At 39.5% G+C, this 22,968-nt stretch overlaps 1 protein-coding gene across 5 annotated transcripts in view; it reads left to right on the top strand.

The window, feature by feature from the left end:
• HECW2 (HECT, C2 and WW domain containing E3 ubiquitin protein ligase 2) overlaps window positions 1–22,968 on the top strand; it is a 367,339-nt gene that overhangs the window by 139,448 nt on the left and 204,923 nt on the right. For all 5 annotated transcript variants that reach the window (XM_058549472.1, XM_058549475.1, XM_058549473.1 and 2 more), the window contains one exon: window positions 11,878–12,204. In XM_058549472.1, the coding sequence (XP_058405455.1) occupies window positions 11,913–12,204 (292 nt within the window). In that variant the 5' untranslated portion in view covers window positions 11,878–11,912. The remainder of the gene's footprint in view (window positions 1–11,877; window positions 12,205–22,968) is intronic.

Raw genomic sequence — 22,968 nt, 5'->3', positions numbered from 1 at the left:
GCCAATGAGTATCATTCCGGTAAGGGACTCATCATGGTCTATCCTCGGCTGTTGAGATAAATGAGTAAAGACGTGGCCTTTGTTCTTCCCACACGTGCTGTCCTATATTCTTCTCTCATTACATATGTAAGAGTCTGTCACTTTGTTAGTGGTTTTTTCTTTCTCTTTGTTTTTGTCCAGCATTCATTGCCTCTTCTTCGGATAACAACTCACTTCCTTCTTTTTGAAGAATCACTTCTCCCTCACCTCCTTCAGTTTGGGTGGAATTGCTGGCCTAGATGCCTTCTCTTCTTCCACGTAGACGCGTACGATTCTCTCTCCCAGGACTCAGTCCTGAGCAACATGATGGAGAGAGTACAGATGCCTGGGTGGATTGATCCTGGTGACTACTGGTACCCAAAAGCAGCTTTGACTCATTCTTTTTCCTCTTCATTTTCTTTTATGAGCTACCCCGTATCTTTCCAGTAAAGCTCCTTTCTGTTTTAGTTTATCAGAGGGGATTTCTGTTCCTTGCAACTAACTCATGTGCCCTCAGGGATGACTGTTTATTGCAATAGATAGTTGGAACCATCCTTTCATATCAAAGGTTTATACTTTAAGTAACATTTTTTTCTCATTATATATACTATCTGTAGAAAATTTTAAAAATACAAAAAATATCAAGAAGAAAAGAAAGTTATTTGTAATCCCACTATCTAATAACTGTTGGAAAAAAGTCGTATTTTTTATCTATGTGTGTTTATAAACACAATTTAATTATATTGTGTATATAACAGTATTTGATTATACTTAACATTATATCATGGTGAACAAGTTCCCATGTCAGATGTTAAAAATATGCTTTTACGGTTAAGTGCGCGTGCTCCGCTTCGGCGGCCCGGGGTCCGCAGGTTTGGAGCCCTGGGCGTGCACTGATGCACCGCATGTCACGCCATGCTGTAGCGGCATCCCATATAAAGCAGAGGAAGATGGGCACAGATGTTAGCTCAGAGCCAATCTTCCTTGGCAAAAAAGAGGAGGATCAGCATCAGATGTTAGCTCAGGGCTGATCTCCCTCACCAAAAAAAAAAAAAAAAAAAAAGCTTTTAATGGCTCCATAATATTTTAAAATGGAAATATGCCATAATTGAACCATTCCTTCATTGTTGGAAATTTATTTGCTTTCACGATGCTTTCTATTATGAATAATGTTGTGATGAGCATCTTCCTCGTAAATTTTTGCCAATGTCTCTCTTCTTTCCTTAGGTAGAGGCCTAGAAACCCGTTACCAAGTCAAAGGGTGTGAGCACGTCCAGGTGCCAGGCAGCCTGGTAGAAAGCTGTCCCCTCGGCAGTGCGTGGGGCTCAGTCTCACTGCACCTTCCTTCCTGAGGAGTGTTATTTTTCAAAGTTGACATTTTAATGGATAAAAAATTATATCTCATTTTTGTTTTGTTTTCTGATATATAATGATTAATAATTTCAATTTTTTCTTTTGTTAATTATCTAGTCATATCTGCAAGGAAAAGTTTAATTAAATAATTGAATTAAAAACCTTATTGAATTTAAAGAACTAAAAAGGGTTAAATCAAATCTTAATTATTTCTTCTTATTTATCTAGTTGTGTATTCAGTGATACACATCTAAGTCAACATCTTGAAGGCACTGTTGGACTCAGTCTTTAAAATTAACAACTTTTGGAACTTAAAGTTATTTCTTTCTGTTTGTGTACATCCCTTTTCCAAATTTACAGGTGGGCTGTTTTTATTTTATCACGATTATGTTATATCATGTGATAAAATTGTGGGGAGAAGAGCCTTTTCCTAAAAGCAGCAGTCTGGAGGGAAAATTGCATTTTCTGATAATTTTTCCATCTGGGAAGAGGAAGTGAGGGGCAGCTCGTCACCCCAGGCTCTCTGTGGAGTGCCCCGAGGTCATGGAGCATTTCCTGGCAGGTTGTATAGGAGGAATTTTTCTGGTCTTCTTAATCATTTTACTAGCATGCTCTGGCCAAGTAAGCTAAGCACTGGGTTGTGACTGTGTATGACAAACCCTGAGTGATGACCCTCTGAATGCTCTCTTAGCAGTAGCCACAGTGGAGATCCACTGAGGAGGGGTCTTTAGTCGAGAATTTGGTGATGGCTTTCTTCATCTCAACGCCAGCTGGCCTTGCGGGGCCTTGACCATAAATGTAGTCCTTTCCCCCTTTGTTTTCCTCATTTATATAGTAAAACACACGTGGAGTTTGAAGTATAGTGTAGTCGAGCAGGTGTGTGTGTGTGGGGTGGGAGGCGTTTGGAATTTGGAGGGATTAAACAAGGATGCTAGATATTATTATTGGTTTTATTGCTCAGTAAAACCAATTGGTTTTACTGATCAATGTCCACTCTAGGAAGTTGAAGTCCTAGGGTGCATTTCTAGTCTATAAAAGTTTTTTGACAATGAATGCTTTCAGTACTTGTGCTTCAGGTGAGGTTTAGTAAATTGATGTTCACCTCCAGATTCTTTAGCAAAAATATTGTATTATTATTTTTGGTGAGGAAGATTGGCCCTGAGCTAACATCTGTTGCCCATCTTCCTCTTTTTGCTTGGGGAAGATTTGCCCTGAGGTAACATCTGTGCCAATTTTCCTCTATTTTGTATGTGGATTGCCACCACAGCCTGACCGACGAGTGGTGTAGGCCCGCGCCTGGGATCCGAACCTGTGAACCTGGGCTGCCAAAGTGAGTGCGCTGAACTTAACCACTAGACCATGGGGTCGGCCACAGCAAAAATATTTTAAATAAAATCCCTTGCTTAATGTATTTGTTATCTGCTGCTTTCTGTATCTTCTAAACAAAATTTGTGGCTTTTGGAAATGAGATTGTATACTAAAGTGTTTTGCAATTTGCTTAGTAGTTACATCTCTCTTGACCTCTGGAAGAAAAGTGGTTTGTTTTCGGTTGTTGCTTAAGCAGATATCTGTTATCTGAGAGAGCAGTGTAGTGCAGATCTAATCATAATTAGAAGAGGGAGGGTATTTTTAAAGAGTGCTATATCGTGTTAGGTTGTGTCCCTTGGGAAGGGGACACGCAGCCTCAGGCTCACGATGGGAGGAATCATCTAAGGAGCTTTGAAGGACCAGCTTTCTATTTAATAAATATGGTGGGTACTAATCAGTTTCCCTTACCATCAGCTTTATCTTCTTTTTTTTTTGTGAGGAAGATCAGCCCTGAGCTAACATCCATGCTAATCCTCCTCGTTTTGCTGAGGAAGACCGGCTCTGAGCTAACATCTGTTGCCAATCCTCCTCCTTTTTCTCCTCAAAGCCCCAGTAGATAGTTGTGTGTCATAGCTGCACATCCTTCTAGTTGCTGTATGTGGGACGTGGCCTCAGCATGGCCGGAGAAGCGATGCATCGGTGCGCGCCCGGGATCCGAACCCAGGCTGCCAGTAGTGGAGCGCGCGCACTTAACCGCTAAGCCCTGGGGCCGGCCCAGCTTTATCTTGTAAAGCTTTTCATAAGAGCGTGGTTAATTTTCTAAAGAAAACTTGTCTTTCTTATTGCAGAAGGCATAGGTATGAATCCAAGAAGCAAATCAAGAATTCTTAGATTTCAGTGGGAGAAAATGTAAAGCAACCATTGCCTGTTGATTGAGTAGCACGACTTTTCCCATATGAGAACATTGCATTGAATAAGGTCGTTATACATTAAATTTTAACTATACAATTTAGAGTGGTTTGATTTTCTTTATTTTTTTGCAACTTTGTGAATTAATTTTTGCATAGTGTTGGATCTTATTTACTATGGAAACGTGAACTCTGAAAGCTACATTACTTTTCCTATAGGGGAAAAATGAAGTTTTCCAAAGCAGGTTTGGTAATAGTCCCTCATCATAATCTAAACATTCTGATTTTATTGCTTTTCTGTTGATTTTCAAGTTGTATAAAGTAAAACATCTGAATGAGGCTTTTAAACCCTGAGCTAAGCCTTTTAGAGATAAATTAGCATCTTCAATTTTAATTAATAAACACTAAGGCTATTATTAAGCAGAAACTTGTATTTGAATATTTGTTTTATCCTTGGCCTCATAATAGCCAGTAATTCAGGCCCACTCTCACAAGAATCTTTGGGACATAGTTACTTGGATATATTGCATTTACCTTAAACTCACCCAAAATGGTATTGATTTTCTCAGCCCTGTCAATATTTCTGGGATTCTGTTGTCACTTTGATTGAAAATCCAGAATTTAGTTCTAATTTTTTCCTCACTTTTATCCCCTATGTTCAATCTGTCGCCAAGTCTTTGGGCTCTTTCTTTGAAATATTCCTGTTGATATATTTCCTTTTTGTGTTTCTAAAATCCATTCTTCAGCACTCAGTTCCCCATGCCTTAACTAATTAGTTAGCTTCTAACTGGTTTCCCCGACCTCTGTTTTCTTCCTCTTACAATCAGCCCTGCATAAGCTCTCCGATTAAGTTTTCTATACTTAAATTTTGTATTTTGACTCCTCTACTCAAGACCCTGAATGGCTCCCTGCTCATTCCTGTTGGTGAGGTTCCAACTGAATTACTTCACACTCTGTGCTCAAGGTTCTTTTAATCTTCTCTTCTCTCTCATCTCACATCTCACTATGTACAGTCACCAGTTTGTGGGTGGTGGGCTCTAAAAGTTCTTTTACAAGTGGGTTGTTTGGAAGTTTGAATTAAATTTTTAATTAAATTAAATTAACTTTGATTAATGTAGAAATAATTCTTTAAGATCTGTATTTGAGTTTCTAAGCCATAACTCAAAGATCTGTGTCTCCTAATGTAGCTGATTTCTAGGTTTTGGGAGCCAGGAGCCATGTTGAATAGGGAGGCAGGGGAAGGATGGACTGTGGACTCCTTCTTTACTAAGTACAGGGTCATCTAGTACCAGGCAGAACTGACAGTGGTTTTTCATGTGTAAAGGTGGTCTTTTGCATTTGATTTCTGTTAACTGTCTTCCAAGTCCTAGTGTTTCTCTCCTCAGACTCTTAGGCGTGGAGAGCTACTCCAAACTAAATAATGCATTAATTAATTCAGTAATTATATTATTTGCTTACTAAAATAACAATAGTTACTTTTTATTGGACACTTTCACATATGATTTTTCTAATCCTTACAACAATCTTGCATGGTATATTAAAGTTACTTGCCTTTAATAGATGAACATATTGAGGCTGGGTGAAGTTTAAGTATACGCAGCTATTAATTTATAAATATAAGACCTAAAAATAACTTGTATATATTTGTAAGTCACTTGGAAAGAGTAAGTGCTGTGTGTTTGTTAAAGAAATACACAACTAACCTCCGTCCTTTCCCCCCTTTATCCCCTCACCTGACACACACAACCACCACTGGACCACCGTTCTGCTTCTACAGACTGTATAGCTTCAAGGTTGAAGAAAAGAAGCTAAAAGATAGCAAAAGAGTTTCTGGGACTCATCAGCCTCCCATCCTAAAATCTATCCCCCAATATCCAGCACCCCAGACTGGATGTCTTCATATAACCTGGTTATACAATTCCTCTAATCAGAGATTTGGCTCAAAACGCATTTTCGTGCTAAAATGCATTGAAAGGACCCTTGGGAAGGATTAAGGAATTCTTGGTTATTCACACGTTATTGTCAGCTAGTTCAATGATGTTTTCCTCTTAGCTATATTGAGGGCTTTTCTGATGGGATGGAGTTGAAAAGGAAGCAAGCTGTTTTGGAAGCTGGGGGCACTTCCACAGTGTAGATCTGTGCTGTCCAGACTGGGAACCACCGGCCATATGTGGCTATTGAGTGCTTGAGATGTGGTTTGAATTGAAATGTGTTTTAAGTGTAAAATACAGACTGGATTTAAAAGCCTTAGTACCAAAAAAAAAAAAAAAAAAAAAAAAAGAATGCAAAATACCTCATTAATAATTGTTTTTATTCGTGTTGAAATAATAGTTTGGGTATATTGAGTTAAAATATGTTATTAAAATTTCCACCTGTTTTCTTTTATGTTTTGAATGCGGCCACTAAAAAGTTTAAAATGACATAAGTGGGTTGCATTATATTTCTAGTGGACAGTGCTGGCGTAGACTAATCCTCCATCTCTCCCTGTATTCCAATTTTGGTTCTTCCTCAGTAATCTGGCTCCGTCATGTATCTCCTCTCTTTCCTACATCTTCTTCTCTCCTCTTTACCGGCCCTTTTTCTTGATTTTCACTCATTCATTCGTTTATTCAACAAATATTTCCTGAGTTCTTAGTTAATATGCTAGTATTATAAACATGCAAAATTCTCTCTCATCCTAAAAAACACCACAAAACAGAAAAGCACACAACCCAACCATGTCTCAATCCACATCACCCTGTCTCTACCACGTGCTCTCCTTCCCTTCACTGTCCAGCCTTTGAGGAAGAGTCTGCATTCTCTACCTCCATTTACCTTCCCAGTGTCCTTCCTCAAAGCTCAACCGTCTGGCTTTTTCCACTTTTACCACTCCACATCAACTGCTTCCCTAAGGCCACCACTTTGCTCCTACTTTTCAAATGCTGTGGTAACTTCTCAGCCTTTAGCTACAACATTTGACACTTTTCCTCAGAGTCTCTCCTTGAGACTTGCAAGACATTTCTATCTCCTGTGTGTGTGTGTTTCTCTCTCCTGTTTTACCTTGATTTTTACCATTACCACTTACCAGCTTTGTGACCTGGGCGGGTTCAGCATCTTCTGTGTCATGTTTGGGCTCACCATATGTTGTCAGTGGTGTACTATGACCTGCCCTCTCCAGGGGCCTCTGCTTCCTTTCCTTTGCAGGATTCCCAGTGTCCTCCCACGCTTCCGCAGAGCTTGTTTTTTCTTTTGGTTTTCTTCCCTCTCATATCTTCTTCCTTGGTAGCATCTCCATATCCATGCTTCCAATTAGAATGCTCTTCATACATTTCTTCTCTCTTCCTTTAAGACTCGCCTCAAATATATAACCTCTGCCACAGGTTTCTGTCTCCTTCAGCCAACTTTTTGCCTCACAGATCCTCAGTTTCCTCATCTGAAAACAGAGATGATGATGCTATCGCTCACATTTAATCCGTAATATTCTGGGTTCTCACTTGAGAAAATACATGTGAAAGTGCTTTGGAAAATGTTAAACACTTTATAAATAGTATATTGCTGTCACCTCCTGATGCTCCACAAACGTTTATTACTTCCGTCACATATTTCTTAGGACACATTGTACATGTACATAAAGTGTCATTGATACCAGATTGAATTCTTTCATATGTGAATATTTGGTCTTCTCCCCAAAAAGTCAACATTCCTGGAGGGTAAGGGCTGTGTTACATGCTTTAGGAAAAGAAAAGAAAGAATTTGAAAGAAAACTTACTCTTTTTACTGTTTAGCATACTTTGAAGCTTTATGCTAGATATGTACCAGGAGATGCTTCATATGATTTTGCATGGTTCAATTAAACTAGCAAATTCACACATGGCTAGCTTATATTTTCTTTTCTGCTAAAAATAAGTATATTATTTATTCACTTTTTGGACCTGTCTATTGCATGTCTCTCCTTGTAAAAATACAGGCTTCCCAAGAGCAGGGCCTTTGTCTTTTGCTCTGTTGTATTCTTAATGCCTTTCACATGGGAGGTGCTCTGTAAAATTTTGTTGAAGGAATGAATGAATACATTAACCCAATACTGGTGAGAAAGTCAAATGTCAACCTTCATCTCTGGCTTGAGGACCAGAGAATGACTCTTGTCAGGATTATGGGGTCAAGGATCACATTTCAGGGTAGCTGAGTCCCTCAGTGCCTACAAGGCTTTTTTTTTTTTTCTCTCTGTTTTTGAGGCTGTCCCTTGAATAATTTAGGATGCTGACAGCCTACTCTCCCAATGGGTGGGGGGGGATCAGGGGAGTATTGAAACCAGGTCTACTTGATAGAATTAAAGTAGACTGTTGTCACATCAGAGTATTAATAATTAAACTTGACTGAGCACTTACTGTATATCAGGCACTGTTCTTTACCTGTATGAATTATTTAGTTCTCTCCAGAATCCTATGAGGCAGGTGGCATTATGTCCCTACCTTACAAGTGGGAAGATGGAGGCACAGAGAGTTAAAACAAATTATCTAAGATCAGAGAGCGATTTAATGTAGAGACGTGGCTGAAACCCAGAAATCAGGCTTTCTCTTATCCACTGTGCTAACCTCTCTCTCTGATTAAATAGAAATAGAGGTCGTTTTAAAACAACAGTGTTGGTGTACATACGTGTCTTTTTTCTGGAGCAGAGTAATTTTCCCTAGTTCTCCTGTTGTGGCTTTAAGCTATAAAGGTTCTGGCCCATTTCTTTCTTCCGGGGAAGTAGTTCAGTTATATACACACTGCACTTGCTATCTGACTGCAATGTGTTAGGAGTTAATTATTTACAATGCCTGTTGAAGCTGATGTGGTGCTTTCCTCACTCCGCATTTATTTATTTATTGTGAGGAGATTAGCCCTGAGCTAACATCCATGCCAATCCTCCTCTTTTTGCTGAGGAAGACTGGCCCTGGGCTAACGTCCGTGCCCATCTTCCTCCACTTTGTATGGGATGCCGCCACAGCATGGCTTGACAGGCGGTGCATTGGTGCACACCCGGGATCCGAACCCAGGCTGCCAGCAGCTGAGTAAGTGCACTTAACCGCTACACCCCGGGGCCGGCTCCCTCACTCTGCATTTATAAAGAAAGAATGGCCTGTTGAAACCCACTAAAATGAAAATGTCATGAAACCCTCAGATCAGAAGTTGACCTGTGTTTTAGACTTCATGAGTTTGAGGTTATCTTATGGTTATGGGTTATATTATGATGTCAGAATGAGCATATACCACATGAGGAAAAGAAGTGTTAAGTTTATGAAGAGAAATATCAGTTTATCTGTTCATTTCATTTTTGTCCTTTTCACGTAGGATATCTAGCCCGCCAATCCAAGTTATTTTAATTCAAGGGATAGTGCTGAAAATATGAGATCAGCTTTGACAGAAATTAATTGAATAAATACATTTACAGGTACTATGACCCTAGCAATGGCAGAATTTGGGTCCTCTTCACCCCAACTGTTTGTGGAATGGATTGGGGGATGGGAGAAATTAGGGAACTCTCCCCTTTTCTTCCCTCAGACTCAGTATGCAACGTTGTTAGTTGTAATGTAAATTTTTTTTTTTTTTTGGTGAGGAAGATTAGCCCTGAGCTAACATCTGTTGCCAATGCTACTTTTTTTCCTGAAGAAGATTGGCCCTCGGCTAGCATCCGTACCCATCTTCCTCTGCTTTATATGTGGGATGCCTGCCACAGCACGGCTTGATAAGTGGTGTGTAGGTCCGCGCCGGGGATCCGAACCTGCGAACTAGGGGCCGCCAAAGGGGAACGTGCGAACTTAACCACTATGCCACTGGGCCAGCTAAGATTAAGATTAGTTTTTTGTTGTTGTTGTTGTTGTTGTTTTTTAGTAGAAGCTCATGCTACTTTCCAGGACACCTTTGCAGGGGTCGCCTTTAAATAAACATAGTATATTGAAGAGGCCAGCACATACTAGGGATGCAGAGTAAATGTTAAATTCATAAATGCATTACTGAATTATGTCGTTCTAAAAGGGGTGGTGTAGAGGAGAAATGAGATTCATTCTGCGTAGAGCCGGTAGGATCTGGGTGAGGTAGTGTGAATCCGTGGGCAGACAGGAAAGGCACTGGCACGTAGAACCTCAGGTGTACTAGATTAAAGTACAGAGGTCTTAGAAAGAATCTCTATCAGAACCTGGCAATGGAGGAAAAAACGGATATTTTAGGGCTAGACTCTCAGTGAGCCAAAAGGGGGCTGTATCTAGGTTCCAGCAGGAAAGGCCCTGTTCCTTTAGATGGAGGCCAAGTAGGAGCCAAAGGAAATAGCTTCATGGGTCTAGATGGTAGAAATAGTGTGGACCAGCCGGAAAGTCAGGGACGGTGAGGGGCAGCCCCAGAAAAGGGACTCAGGTGTAAGTCGTGCTCCTTGGAGCTTAAGGAGCATCTCGGAGAAAAATGCTCACTGTTCCTTCATCTCTTTATTTAACAAACATTTATCAATACCTGCTGTGTACTGTTGTAGACACGGGGGTGAAACAGTGAACAAAGATGAAATCCCTGCCTTAGTGAAGCTTACATTCTTCTTTCCTTTCAGCTTTATTGAGGTATAATTTACAAATAAAATTGTAAGATATTTAAAGTGTACATCATGGTGATTTGCTATACGTATACATTGTGAAAGAATTCCCACCATCTAGTTAATTAACACGTCCATCACCTCACATACACACATCTATATACACGTCTTCTTTATCCATTGATTGACACTTAGGTTGTTTCCGTTATCTCGACTACTGTGAATAATGCTGCACTGAACATGGGAGTGCAGATATCTCTTTGATATCCTGTTTTCATTTCCTTTGGATATATACCCAGAAATGAGATTGTTGGATCATATGGTAGTTTTATTTTTAATTTCTTGAGGAACTTCTATACTGTTTTCCATAGTGGCTATATCAATTAACATTCCCACCAACAGTGCGCAAGGATTCTCTTTTCCCCACATGCTCACCAACACTTATCTCTTGCCTTATTGATAACAGCCATCCTAACAGATGTGAGGTGATATCTCATTGTGGTTTTGATTTGATTTTCCTGATGATTAGTGATGTTGAGCACCTTTTCATGTACCTGATGGACATTTGTATGTCTTCTTTGGGAAAATATCTATTCAGTTCCTCTGCCCATTTTTTAATTGGATTGTTTGTTTCTTTGCTATTGAATTGTTTGAGTTCTTTATATATTTTGGATATTAACCACTTGTCAGATATATGATTTGCAGGTATTTTCTTCCACTCACTAGGTTGCCTTTCATTTTGTTGTGGTTTCCTTTGCTGTGCAGAAGCTTTTTAGTTTGATGTAGTCTCACTTATTTACTTGCTTTTGTTGCATTTGCTTTTGATGTTAAATCCAAAAAATCATCAGCAAGACTGATATCCAGGAAGCTTACTCCCTATGTTTTCTTCTAGAACTTTTATGGTTTCAAGTCTTATGTTCAAGTCTTTAATCCATTTCGAGTTGATTTTTTTATATGGTGTAAGACGTGGTCCAGTTTCATTCTTTTGCATATGGCTGACCAGTTTTCCCAGTGCCATTTATTGAAGAGACTATCCTTTCCCCAAGCTTACATTCTTGTTGGGGGAAGTACACAATAACCAAATAAATAAGTATGGGGTACTGTGTGGTACATCAGATCATAATAATTGCTATTGAGAAAACTACAGCAAGAAAGGAGGGATGGGGAAGGCTGGGGTGCTGCAGTTTTAAATTTGACAGCCACTGTATTTAAGTGAGGAGATGGCATTTGAACAAGCTCTCGAAAAGACACTAAAGTTTTTTTCGAGAATTACATTCTTTTGCTAAGGAAATTGAGCAAGTGACCTTGTCCTCAATGGTATGTTTCAACTGTGTTAAGCATGTGTCAAAATTTTCTGTCTTGCTATTTTAAAATTGAATTGCAGCAGGAAATAAATATGTGTGCAGTGTGAAGGAGAAGAGGATGCTGTTTCTGAAGGTGGGGTGTCCGGGAAAGGAGAGACCAAAAATGGATGGTAGAGAAATCCCCTTCTCCTTAATTGCCCGAGGAAGTTGTGCCGAGTGAAATCGAGGGCCACAGGCGTGTGATGGCCTTTGCCGTCATGTGACCTCAGTCTATGGAAGTTGTTTCTGACATCATCAGTTGACAGTAGAATAATAGATTTCATTTTGACAGCAGAAGATTATGGCGTGGTCAGGCTTTAATAAACAATCCTCAAGGCTTTATGTCTCGGAAGCTTGAACCTAATTCCCCTCATTGTAGCACTAATGCTTTGTGCCTGTCTGTCTCTTGCAGCCTTGTAGGAAGCCAACCTCAGCGAGGCAGACGGCATGGCTAGCTCAGCCCGGGATCACCTGCTTTTTGTGCGGCGTCGAAATCCCCAGATGCGGTACACACTGAGCCCTGAGAACCTCCAGAGCCTCGCGGCCCAGAGCTCCATGCCCGAGAACATGACCCTCCAGCGGGCCAACAGCGACACCGACCTGGTGACCTCCGAGAGCCGCTCCAGCTTGACTGCCAGCATGTACGAGTACACGCTGGGGCAAGCCCAGAACCTCATTATCTTCTGGGACATCAAAGAGGAGGTGGACCCCAGTGACTGGATTGGACTCTATCACATAGGTGAGTCAAATGAAATGCGCTTGCATGTGACTTAGAGCGTCCGCTTTTACTCTGACGTTGTACTCCTCTGTGTTTTCTCCTGGAAAAAAATCACACACACGTGTAAACACAGCAAGATTCTGGGAATTTTGCTTTCTTCTTTGAGAGCAAGCGAGTCAACAATTATAAATATCTTTGCTGATATGAATTTTGTGGTTACATTTCTACTCTAATTAAATGCCAGAACCTGCAGATGTTGTAGTATTTTCTTTTTAAAACTTCACATTGCTCTTGATCAATAGTCCCATTCTGGAAAGAGGTGGCTATTAACATTTACTTATATTTTTAAACTGTTGAAAGAGATGTCTTAGATTTAGATAACTGATATGAAAAAATATTCTGTATTTTCTAAAGGTTGAATTTCGTTAAGAACACCTTGCAGTCTAAGGTATCTTTTCATTTCATAATGCCTTGATGTGTCCTAGATCAGTTAGGTGAAGAAAGTGTCATATTCTCCTAACATATTAGTTAGAAATAGATTGCTATTTGTTTTAATAAAAGTGTCCCAGCTCTGTTTAGCTAATTTGCATCTGTTATACATAGGTGAATGAATGATGAATTTTGCATCCCAGAAAATATAGAGTCTGCTTTGTTTGAAGGTCAAAATCAAAACCTACTAACCAACTATAAAGAAAATCTAAATCAAATCTGATAATGAAATCTAACATTACCCAAAGTTGGAGAACTTTTTCACTGAATGAAAGGTATTCCTTTGAAAATTTAACATCAGATATTTTATTAGAAAGACGTTGTTGCTTTCAATGTAGATTATAAGCCAAGCATCACCCTCCCCCACTTTTTTAATGAATAAATTAGAGGGAAAAAAGACCTCTCTGTTTATAGCAGTGCTTCTCAGTGAGGGGCAGTTTTGCCCCCTACAGGACATTTGGCAATGTCTGGAGACATTTTTGGTTGTCACAACTGGATGGGGAGATGGGAGACCAGGGATGCCGCTAAACATCCCGCAATATGCAGGACAGCCCCCCACAATAATTATCTGTCCCCAAATGTCAACAGTGCCACTGTTGAGAAACCCTGGTTTGAAGTAAAGTAATATTCTTGCTGAAATTTTATTAAAATGGTAAACCCACTGCACTTTATGTTTCTCTGGGACACAGAATTTTATGTTGACTAACATAAAATTGGTTTGTATTTACCCATGTAACTCTTAATGTTTAATCATGCTAGATAGCAAGAGATCTAAAATGACAAAAAAAAAAATTCAATGAATTTTTCTTTCTTTTTCCTCTTATGACAACAAAAAGGGGAAAAGTCTTCAGAATTCAGCATTTGCTGCAAGTGTGTTTAAATATATATTCAAAGTGGGGAAGAGACATGATTTAAAAATTATATTTTTATATCTGATACCTCTTATGTTCACAAAAAATCTTACAGTTTTGATGTGACTTTTGAAATAACTGTTTTGGTTTTGATATAATTTCACCCTATAGGATTTCATAAACTTTTTTCTTTTTACTTTTCTCATAATATTTTTTCCTTTTTTCTCATTTTAGATTTTGTAATGCTTAATATAGACAACAAATAGCAGACTGTGTTTTTCTTGAAGGCTTTTTATGTGGTATTTCTTTGGGACATAATTAATTTTACGTGTAGAATGATTTCTTTTTTGTGTGAATAACTTAATCTGTAAGATGCCAGAATTGCTTAAGATAGTACCTCCTATTACTTCATACTTTTCCCCCTAACTTTCTTTCTGTTTCTCCATCCCACTTGTTATGTTTTCCTGTCTAAATGTAGTCAGGAAGGAACTAAGGTATCCAAAGCTGAGTTCATCTTATCACCAAGCGACGAAAACCACGAAATCTTCGTGTTCTTGTATCTTACTTTCTAGAGGAGGAAGAATAGGTCAGAGTTCTAAATGTGGAATTAACCCAAGGATATAGCTAGGAAAGTAGAATTAGGAAATAAATCTCTTTAGAAAATTGCTAACTCTTCTTCAGTCTATTTCAAGAGGCTTCTGTATCTTTCTCACATATCATCATTGTATCTTTGCTTTCTTGTATGTAGTGTGTCTTTTTTTTCCCCCTCCTTTGGCCAATTTCAACATTTTCTCTTTATCTTGGTTTTCCGCAGTTTGTCTATGATGTACCTAGGTGTGATTTTCTTTCTATTTATCCTGGTTGGAATTCTCTGAGCTTCATAAGTAAATGTTTTTGATGAAATTTAGGAAATTTTTGGCCATTATTTCCTCAAATATTTTTTCTATCTATTTTCACTTTCTTCTTTTTCTGAGACTCCAATTACACGTATGTTACATTATTTCATGTTGTTCTACAAGACCCTGAGACTCTGGTTAATTTTCCTTCAATCTCTTTGATATTCAGATTTGATAATTTCTTTTCATCAGTCTTCAAGTTAACTCACTTTTTCTTTTTTCGTCTTTATTCTGCTGTCAAACCCATCCAATGGATTTTTAAATTTCAGTTGACTTTTCATGTATAGAATTTGCATTTCTCTTTTTATAGTTTTTATTTCTCTTATAAGTTCTCTATATGTTGACTCATTCAGACCATATTTTTGTTCAGTTCTTTGAACTTAATTGAATACAGCCGCTTTAAATTCTCTGCTATATCCAATATCTGGGCCACCTAAGGAGCAGTTTTTATTGTCTGTTTTCCTCTTGACCGTGGATCCCATTTTCCTGTTTCCTTGCATATCTAGCAATTTTTAGTTTTACATTGGACACTGAAGATTCCTTTTTTTTTTTGAGTGTAGTTGTTTTTTTTCTTTTTTTTAAGATTGGCCCTATGCTAACATCTGTTGCCAATCTTCCTCTTTTTCTCTTTCTTTTTCCTCCCCAAAGCCCCAGTACATAGTTGTATATCATAGTTGTAGAGTTGTAGCTCTTATATGGGGGCCGCCGCCTCAGCATGGCTTGATGAGCAGTGACTAGATCCATGCCCAGGATCCGAACCAGCAAACCTCAGGCTGCCCAAGTAGAACGCACGAACTTAACCGCTAACCTCCAGGCCGGCCCCAACACTGAAGAGTCTATGTTGTAGAAATTCTGAGTTCTGTGGAATAATTTTATTTTAATGTCAATTTTTATTCTAGGAGGCAGATTTATTTCCTTGAACTTGCTAGGTATGATTTTACACTTTGTTAGGATGGATCCATGGAATGCCCAATGTAGTTTCCCAGGACTTCTGACTTGATGGGATTCAGCTGCCAAGTTTGGTCTCCACTGTGGATTTCATCAGCGCTTGGTTTGGGGCTTTGTTCGGTAGGTCTATGCTAGACCTTACTCTAGGACTTTGTACTTATTCCTGACTAGTGGCGTTTCTGATGCTTTGGCTGGAGGCCCAGAGTGTTAACTAGATCTCTGCACTCTGGCTGGGCTGTGACTCTGGTGTTCTCCAGTACTGCTTGACCTCTAGCAGCAACGTTGCATTCTCAGCCCTGTAACAGCTGCCCGCTGGAAAGCCTTGATAGTCTCGCCCTGCACATGTGTAGCCCAGACTTTAGCAAAGGGCTTGTAGGGGATCCGCATGTGCAGTTTTGGCTTTCATCTCTGCATAGCTCTTTCCTTTCTGTGCCCTGCCTGGAGATTCCAGGCACTTCAGTTGACTCACACTCTGATCTCTTGCTCCGCAGCTCATCAGAACTGCCATGAACTTTAGCTCCCTGCGCTGCACTCAGGAAATCGTCCCCTGGCTGAGATCTGGGTGGTCATAGAGCCACCTCATGAGTTTCTCTTCTCTCTGGGATTTTAGTCTTATACCACCTACTGTGCCGTATCTGAAAACCACTGCCTCCTACTTTTACAGTTGTTTACATTAGGAAGAATAGTCTGGAACTAATTACTTCAATATGACCTGAAGCAGAAGTTCCTCCCATGCTCTTGATTTAGGGATTAGTTCCCCCATATAGCCATTCCCAGAGAATTCTGAATAAAACTGACAGGTTGAGTCCCATGTGTTTGTCAGTTTTTCTTAGTGTATTTTCTAACTGTTTTTGATCCCTAGCAGGGAAGAGGGGTGAGGAACTGGCACCCCAGACTCTCAAGGGGCTGTGATGAACACAGACTAGCATTCACGGGTAAAAATACAACATAGGTAGAATGAGGTACTTGGTGTTCTCAAACTTGTTGGTTTTGGCAGGTCTTCCACAACGAATGGTTTTAAAAGGCATCTAGAACATTAAATATGGCTCATTTATATAGTTGCAGGGTCGCGACTGTGTTTAAAAGGAAGATTGGCTTATCTGGGACCTCAAAATGAGTGAGCCGTGATGTGCTTTAAGCAGAGATAGCCATTTCTCTCCTGAGGTTAAGGCGGGCTGTTCCGACCTTTAGACTGGAGGCAGCCTCACTTCCGAGGGGACTTTGCCATTCCACATGGAGAGGGATGGGTGACAGCACTGTGGTCTTTAACTGACAGCCATTTCCTGGTCTCTACTTCCTGATGGGGTTGAGGGTGGGCAGTAGGCCCTTGATCTCAGGGCAGGCAGGCCCTCCCCAGCCTCAGGAAAGATCTAAACCTTTATGGGAATTCAACTAGTGAGTAGTCTGGGAGGGGGCATGTGACCCAGTTCTGGCCAGTGAGATGTAAGGGGAAGACTTTGAGCGACTTCCTTTTCCAGTGAAAAGCCAGAGCCTCATGAAGAGAGTCTTTAAACTTCCCCTTCTCTTGTACTTGGGATTCTGGTGAAAGGATGTGTTACCCTAACTATAGGCATCAATCAAGAAGATAAGAAGCTACGGACAACAGGGCAGAAAGATACTCCAGACTTCTTGCTATATAAAAAAAATCTTACCCTCTTTGTTTAAGTCATCATTTCTTTCTTGTACCAGCAGTCATTCCTAATGAAGCCTCTGGGGTGGCTATAATGATGAGAAAGGGAAAGGAGAGACACAAGTGCTTTTAAAGGCAGGATGAAGACTAAGTGGGCCACTTTAGTGGTTACTACTCCAGGGAGAGTGCTTGGGCTGCTTTAATATAGGTAAAAGCCACTAGGTTGTTTTTTTTTTGGTGAGGAAGATTCACTCTGAACTAACCTCTGTTCTCAATCTTCCTCTTTTGTTTTGCTTGAGGAAGATTAGCCCTAAGCTAACATCCTTGCCAGTCTTCCTCTGTTTTGTATGTGGATCACCGCCACAGCATGGCTTGATGAGTGGTGTAGGTCTGCGCCTGGGATCCGAACCCATGAACCCGGGCCACTGAAGCGGAGCACACCAGACTTAACCACTGAGGGCCGGCCCCCCACTAGGTTGTTTTTATAAGAAGTAACAAAAATTTGATATAAAAATTTTGAAAAGAGTAACCCCAAACCATGTGGAAATTTTTTAAAGTTTAATAGGATCAGTAAAGTGATGGGAAGAATCTTTTAAATGAATAATTAGTAACTTGACACTATGCAAAACAGTTTTCGTGGGCACCATTGGTGAAGTGTAGGTGAGATGATACTTTTGGAGAAGACCTGAGAGAAAAGAGTACATGCAAGGCTAGGATGAGGAAAGAATTTCGGGGTCCAGGTTGTGTTGTAACTTTAAGGCTGTGGTGGCTCAGCAAGAATATGTGTAATAAACTCTCTCGGGCTTTGGGAAGTAGATGTGCTGAGAATCTGGGTTTCGTGACAGTGTGTCAGGAAGAGCTTCAGGTTTCCATACCTCTTGGTAGGATGCAGCTGCTCCCCTCCACTTGTGTCCTGAGAAGCTGGACTGTTTCCTAGCAACGATTGGTTTTATTTGTGGAATGGAGAGATGGTCTCTATAGAAATAAGTCCCGAAGGGGAGGGCTTTGGGTGGAACTTTGGGCTGGCGAGGTGTGGCCTGTTGGCACACTCTGCGTTTTGATTGTGTTTCTCTTGGCTTACATTTTCTTCCTCTCTAGAAGTGTGTTTTGTTTTTGTTTGGCTAATTGTTAATAATGTTTTTCACTGTACAACTCACTCCAGATGACTTTTAGCACTAGGAATCTGGAGGGAAAATATATCTTCCTGGATCAGAAAAATAAATCTTTCTTTAGGCAGTTTAGGCAGTATATAGATCCTATTGGGAGTACAAAGAAAAAAAGTTGAAAATATCAAAGCACCTCATAGGGATGCTTTGGGTGTGAACACGGTTCTCAAAACACATGCTAATTACATTTTCTCCCTCCAGAAAGTCTCATATACATCCTGAGATTTCCAGAGATGATCACAGTGTAGCTATAGCCCTGAATCTCCAAATTACAACAATTAATGCCTTGCAGATGATTTTCAAAAATCAGTAGGTTTATGATTTATAGTTGGTCTTCAAAATTAGAATTGACCCCTCACAAGTTTAGCAGTGCTACTTGTTGCCTCCTCCTAAGGTCTCTAAATAAAAAGATCCAAATGCTTATCTCGTGCAGAAATACTTAGGGTGCCCAACAGAAACAGCTTTCCATGAAAAACCAAGTGCCTGCCATTTCAGTTTGTTTCAGGCTCACTATCTAATTCTCCTCAGCCTTTCGGTTTGTGCTTATTTTTCTGGCTATTCAAAAGAAACACACTTCAAAAGGCTTAATTTGCCATTTCTCACTTGCAGGTCACTTTAGGTACCTGACCAGAGCTAGGGAAATGCACATTTTTAAGGATATGCTGTGCTGTCTGCCAGAGCGCTGGTCTGCCAACTATTTGTTACTAATCTGTGACCAGATGAGAAACTTTCTCCAGGGTGTAAGTCAGTGTAACTGCTTCCTTCACTAAGAAAATCTTGCTATTAAAAAAAATCATCTAAACTAACGAATGGGCTTGTTGATGTAGCTGTTTCATATTCTGGCTCAAGCTTCTTCTCTCGCCAAGGACCGGTAACCAGTAGTTGAGCAGCCTCTGTCTGGACCACACTGAGTATACCTCTCAGTGTCCATATGTTGATGATCTCTTAAAAGATGAAGGGCAGAACAACTGTATGTTGACTCTGTCTTAAAAAATATCTTGGCTTATGTGTTATGATGTTTTTCATATTTCCTTGCATTTGGATGGTAAAATAAAGATTGCAATAGTCAGCCAAAGCATTAGGATCATGTATTTTAGAGCTCTAATCCCAAAGTTTAAGCTGATATTTTATGTAAAAAAACTGAGGTCCAGCATGGTGATGCCATACAGCTAGTTGAAGGCAGTCAAGACTGGAACTTACGTGTTCTGTGTCTCAGTCTTCATTTCTTTTCCTCTGTGTTGAAAAATGTGGTCCAGTGTTTTCCAGCCTTTAGTTATTTGCTCAGCACCTTCCTGATATTTGCAATATTGAATTATCACTTGTACTGTTAATATTTTTCTATAAACCATCTGTTTACAACGAAACAAACTGATTATCTATCCTGACCTTGTTCTAAGCAGTGAGGTCTGGGAAAGCTTTGCTGTGTTGGTTATATTTCTTGCTAACATGGATTAAGTGTTAAAAAAATAGCTTTTGTCTATGAACCACTCAGGATCAATTCATGTAGCACACTTTGAGAAATTCTGAGGTTATCAGTGATTAAGAGCATAGGCTCTATAGTCAGATAGACGAGTCAGTTCAAATCCTAGCTTGAATGAGTTATGTAATCTTTTTAAACCTCAGTTTCCTCATCTGTAAAAAAAAGATTAAGAAAAGTACCAATATCATGAGAATTAAATGAGATAATGTGTATAAAGCTCTCAGCAATGTGTATTAAGCTACAATGTGCCTGGGCTCATTGTAAGGTCCTGCTGATTATAAACTCTCATCGTTATTTTGGCTACCATTAGTAATCATAAAGTTATTTTCCTGGTGGTGTAAAGCTTCAGCACAAACTTCCCACTGAATGAATCCACAAGAAGGGATTTCCAGATTCAAGTGACACACTGGGACACTTCTGCTTATAGAAAACAAAAGCCATTCCTTTAAAACTGAGCTCTAGAAATTATACAAAGCACTTAAAATATGAATGCTAAATAGTACAGTATTTTAATTCGAGTGTTATGTCGATCCTAAACCAACGTGCTTTCCAAGGTGATGGGAAAGCTGCAGTTTAGTCTGAAATTCAATCAAATGGAACGAAGAATTTATGTATTCGGTATTCAGTTTCCAGAGTAGCTATCAAATACGGTTAAGAGTGTCTGTTCTTAAGCATTTTTTGTATTTTTACATGGTTACTGCTAAATTACTTTTTGTTGCCTAGTAGTATCAGTCAGAATAGGTCAGATTATGCTGCAGTAGTTAACTGACCCTGAATCCTCAGTGGCTTAACGGAACAAAGGATGAGTTATTGCTAATGCTGTGTGTCCAGCGTGGGTTGGCAGGGGGCCTCCTCCATACTGTCATTTAGGGACACAGGCTCACCACCCTCTTGATTTTTGCCATATTGAAATAGTAAAGGTGCAACCATCTTGTTATTACACTGTCTGTAACACAAGGGCTCTCGGGCAGGTGTCAGGGAAGAGAGAACTGGAGACTCTCACACCAGCTCTTAAATGCTTTGGCCCCAGGGTGACACATTTCACTTCTACTCAGAGCCCATCATTCAGCATTGGTCACATGATCTGCCTCACTACAAGGGGACTGGGCAATGGGGAGAAGCCCTTGGCTAATTAGTGAGCAGCCAAAGTCTCTGCTGTAGTCAGTGTGTCTTGCTAACAATGTGTCTGGTCCCCTGGTCTGTTGCAAAGCCTAAGGCAATCCTTGCATGGTCACTGCAAGAATAGATGCTGAGGGTTAAAAAGTGTCGTACTTTGGGATACACTTTGCAAGGTGTTCAGGAGACTGAATGAGAGCACACATCCAGGGGAGGACCAAGGACAGTACCTGACATTATGGATGCACGGTGGCAGTGGGTGGAGTCTGAATTCACAGCATTGCATTGGTGTCTCTGACCATCACGGACCTTCCTTTTTAAATACGCATGTCAAAGATTTGGTTCACAGAGAAGTCCGTTCATGTGTTCAAAATGATTATGGAAGACTTCCCTGGACATTAGGTAGGTTTTAAAAAATGGTATCGCTCAGTGTACTAAATAGGCTTTAGCTATTTTATCCCCTAACATACTGGTTGAAAGCCATGCTTGAAATAGACATTCTTCTGTCCGTATTGTTGAGATGGTTTTTATTTTCTATCCAGTTATTCTATAAATGTTACCTGAGTTTTTTCCCCCCGTGCTGATTTGTGTCACTTTTCCTTAAAGGAGGCTTATTTAGATGCCATAATTAGTAAATGTCAAATAATTGTAAATATTTTGTGAAGATAGCGTTGGCATGAGGTTTAGAAATTCTTCGTTCTGATAAAACCCGTTAACTTACCCACGGAATAATTGCTTACCACACATGTTAATTTTGCAGTGTTTGTTATAATTGGCTTTTCTTACTTTTCTAGGGACTAAATAGTGGGCACGACAATACAGAAAACATTTTTCATGCCATCTTTTTGTCCTAATGTCTCTCTTAATGTCTGTTTGTCTGTTCTCAGTTGCGCTATCAACTTCCTTTTAGTTAATTTTTGCTTGATGTATTTTTTGCCATCAGTTTACTTTCAGCCATTCTTTAGCTGCTTCCGATATATCTGCTGTAAATCATCTATAGCTTTATGGTTTTAATCCAATCTGAGTGACCATCTTTTAAAATTGGTGCATTTAGTGTTTTTACATTTGCTGTCATGTTTTTATATATTTGAATTGATTCCCACATTTTATTTTGTTTTCTATATTTCATGCTTCTTCTTAGTTATTTTCCCCCTACTTTTATGCCTTCCATTGAAATGATGAGTTTTCTTACTCCCTACCTCCCATATTCTTCTTCAGTCTATTTCCTTGGAAGTTAAACATTCTAGTTCTAGTCTGTTAGTGGTTATCCTTAAATTTTTTGTCACGTATAATTGAGTTAACCAAGGCTATAATGAATCAATATCTTTAAACACCTTCAAACTGTCCAAGGATCTTAGGACATGTTCATTACAATCACTTTCCTCCCTATCTTCTCTTTTATTGTTGATATTTAATTCTATCCTGTTTCAAACCCCTTCTTCCACATTAATCATTATTATTATTGTTGTGTTATTTTTATAGACAAGAATCGTTCTGGTTATATATTCTGCATAACAAACCACCACAGAACTCAGTGGCTTAAGTTTACAACAACAATTTATTGAATGAGTAAACAATTTAAGGATTAAAAAAAAGACTTATCTGAATCAGTGACACTAAGTATGGGGGATTTGGTTTTCTTACCACACACACACACACACACACACACACACAACAAAAGTTGCATTCTAAAATAAATGGAAGCAAGTAGGAGAAGTTTAAAATTTAACTTCAAATCCTTGTTGATTTACCAAACCAAAGAATACTTTTTTTCCCCTCTGGTTAACGTAGGTGACGATAAAAGGGATCAGTCATGTCCAACATTTTCTCTTCACTTTCTCCAGTGCGTTTTCCCCTCTCTGAGCTCTCATGTGTTCTCTATTTCGTTTTGCACCATTTATTTTTTTCCTTAATTTAAACCAGCCTGATGCTGGCAATCTGAATTACAGTAGAGCTGTGATAACTATCAAAGTCATGATATTAATTTCCGTCAGTTGTTTCCCACAGTCTGGCTGACATTATTGTTGAATTTTTGGATAAATACAGACTCACTTCACAACAGTGTGTACTTCATATGGACTTCAGAGGATCTATAAAGAGCTACTCAGATTTTCAGTGTGTTTTAAGTTGTGGGGACAAAGTGTTATAAACTCAGATATAATTGTGACATTAAGGAATTCTTCCTGTAAGGCCTTGTAGTTTTGCCTTT

Source organism: Diceros bicornis, chromosome 10, assembly GCF_020826845.1.
Source record: "Diceros bicornis minor isolate mBicDic1 chromosome 10, mDicBic1.mat.cur, whole genome shotgun sequence".
NCBI lineage: Eukaryota > Metazoa > Chordata > Mammalia > Perissodactyla > Rhinocerotidae > Diceros > Diceros bicornis.
The sequence above is the reverse complement of the archived record's forward strand: the minus strand, read 5'-3'. Positions and strand labels throughout refer to the sequence as shown.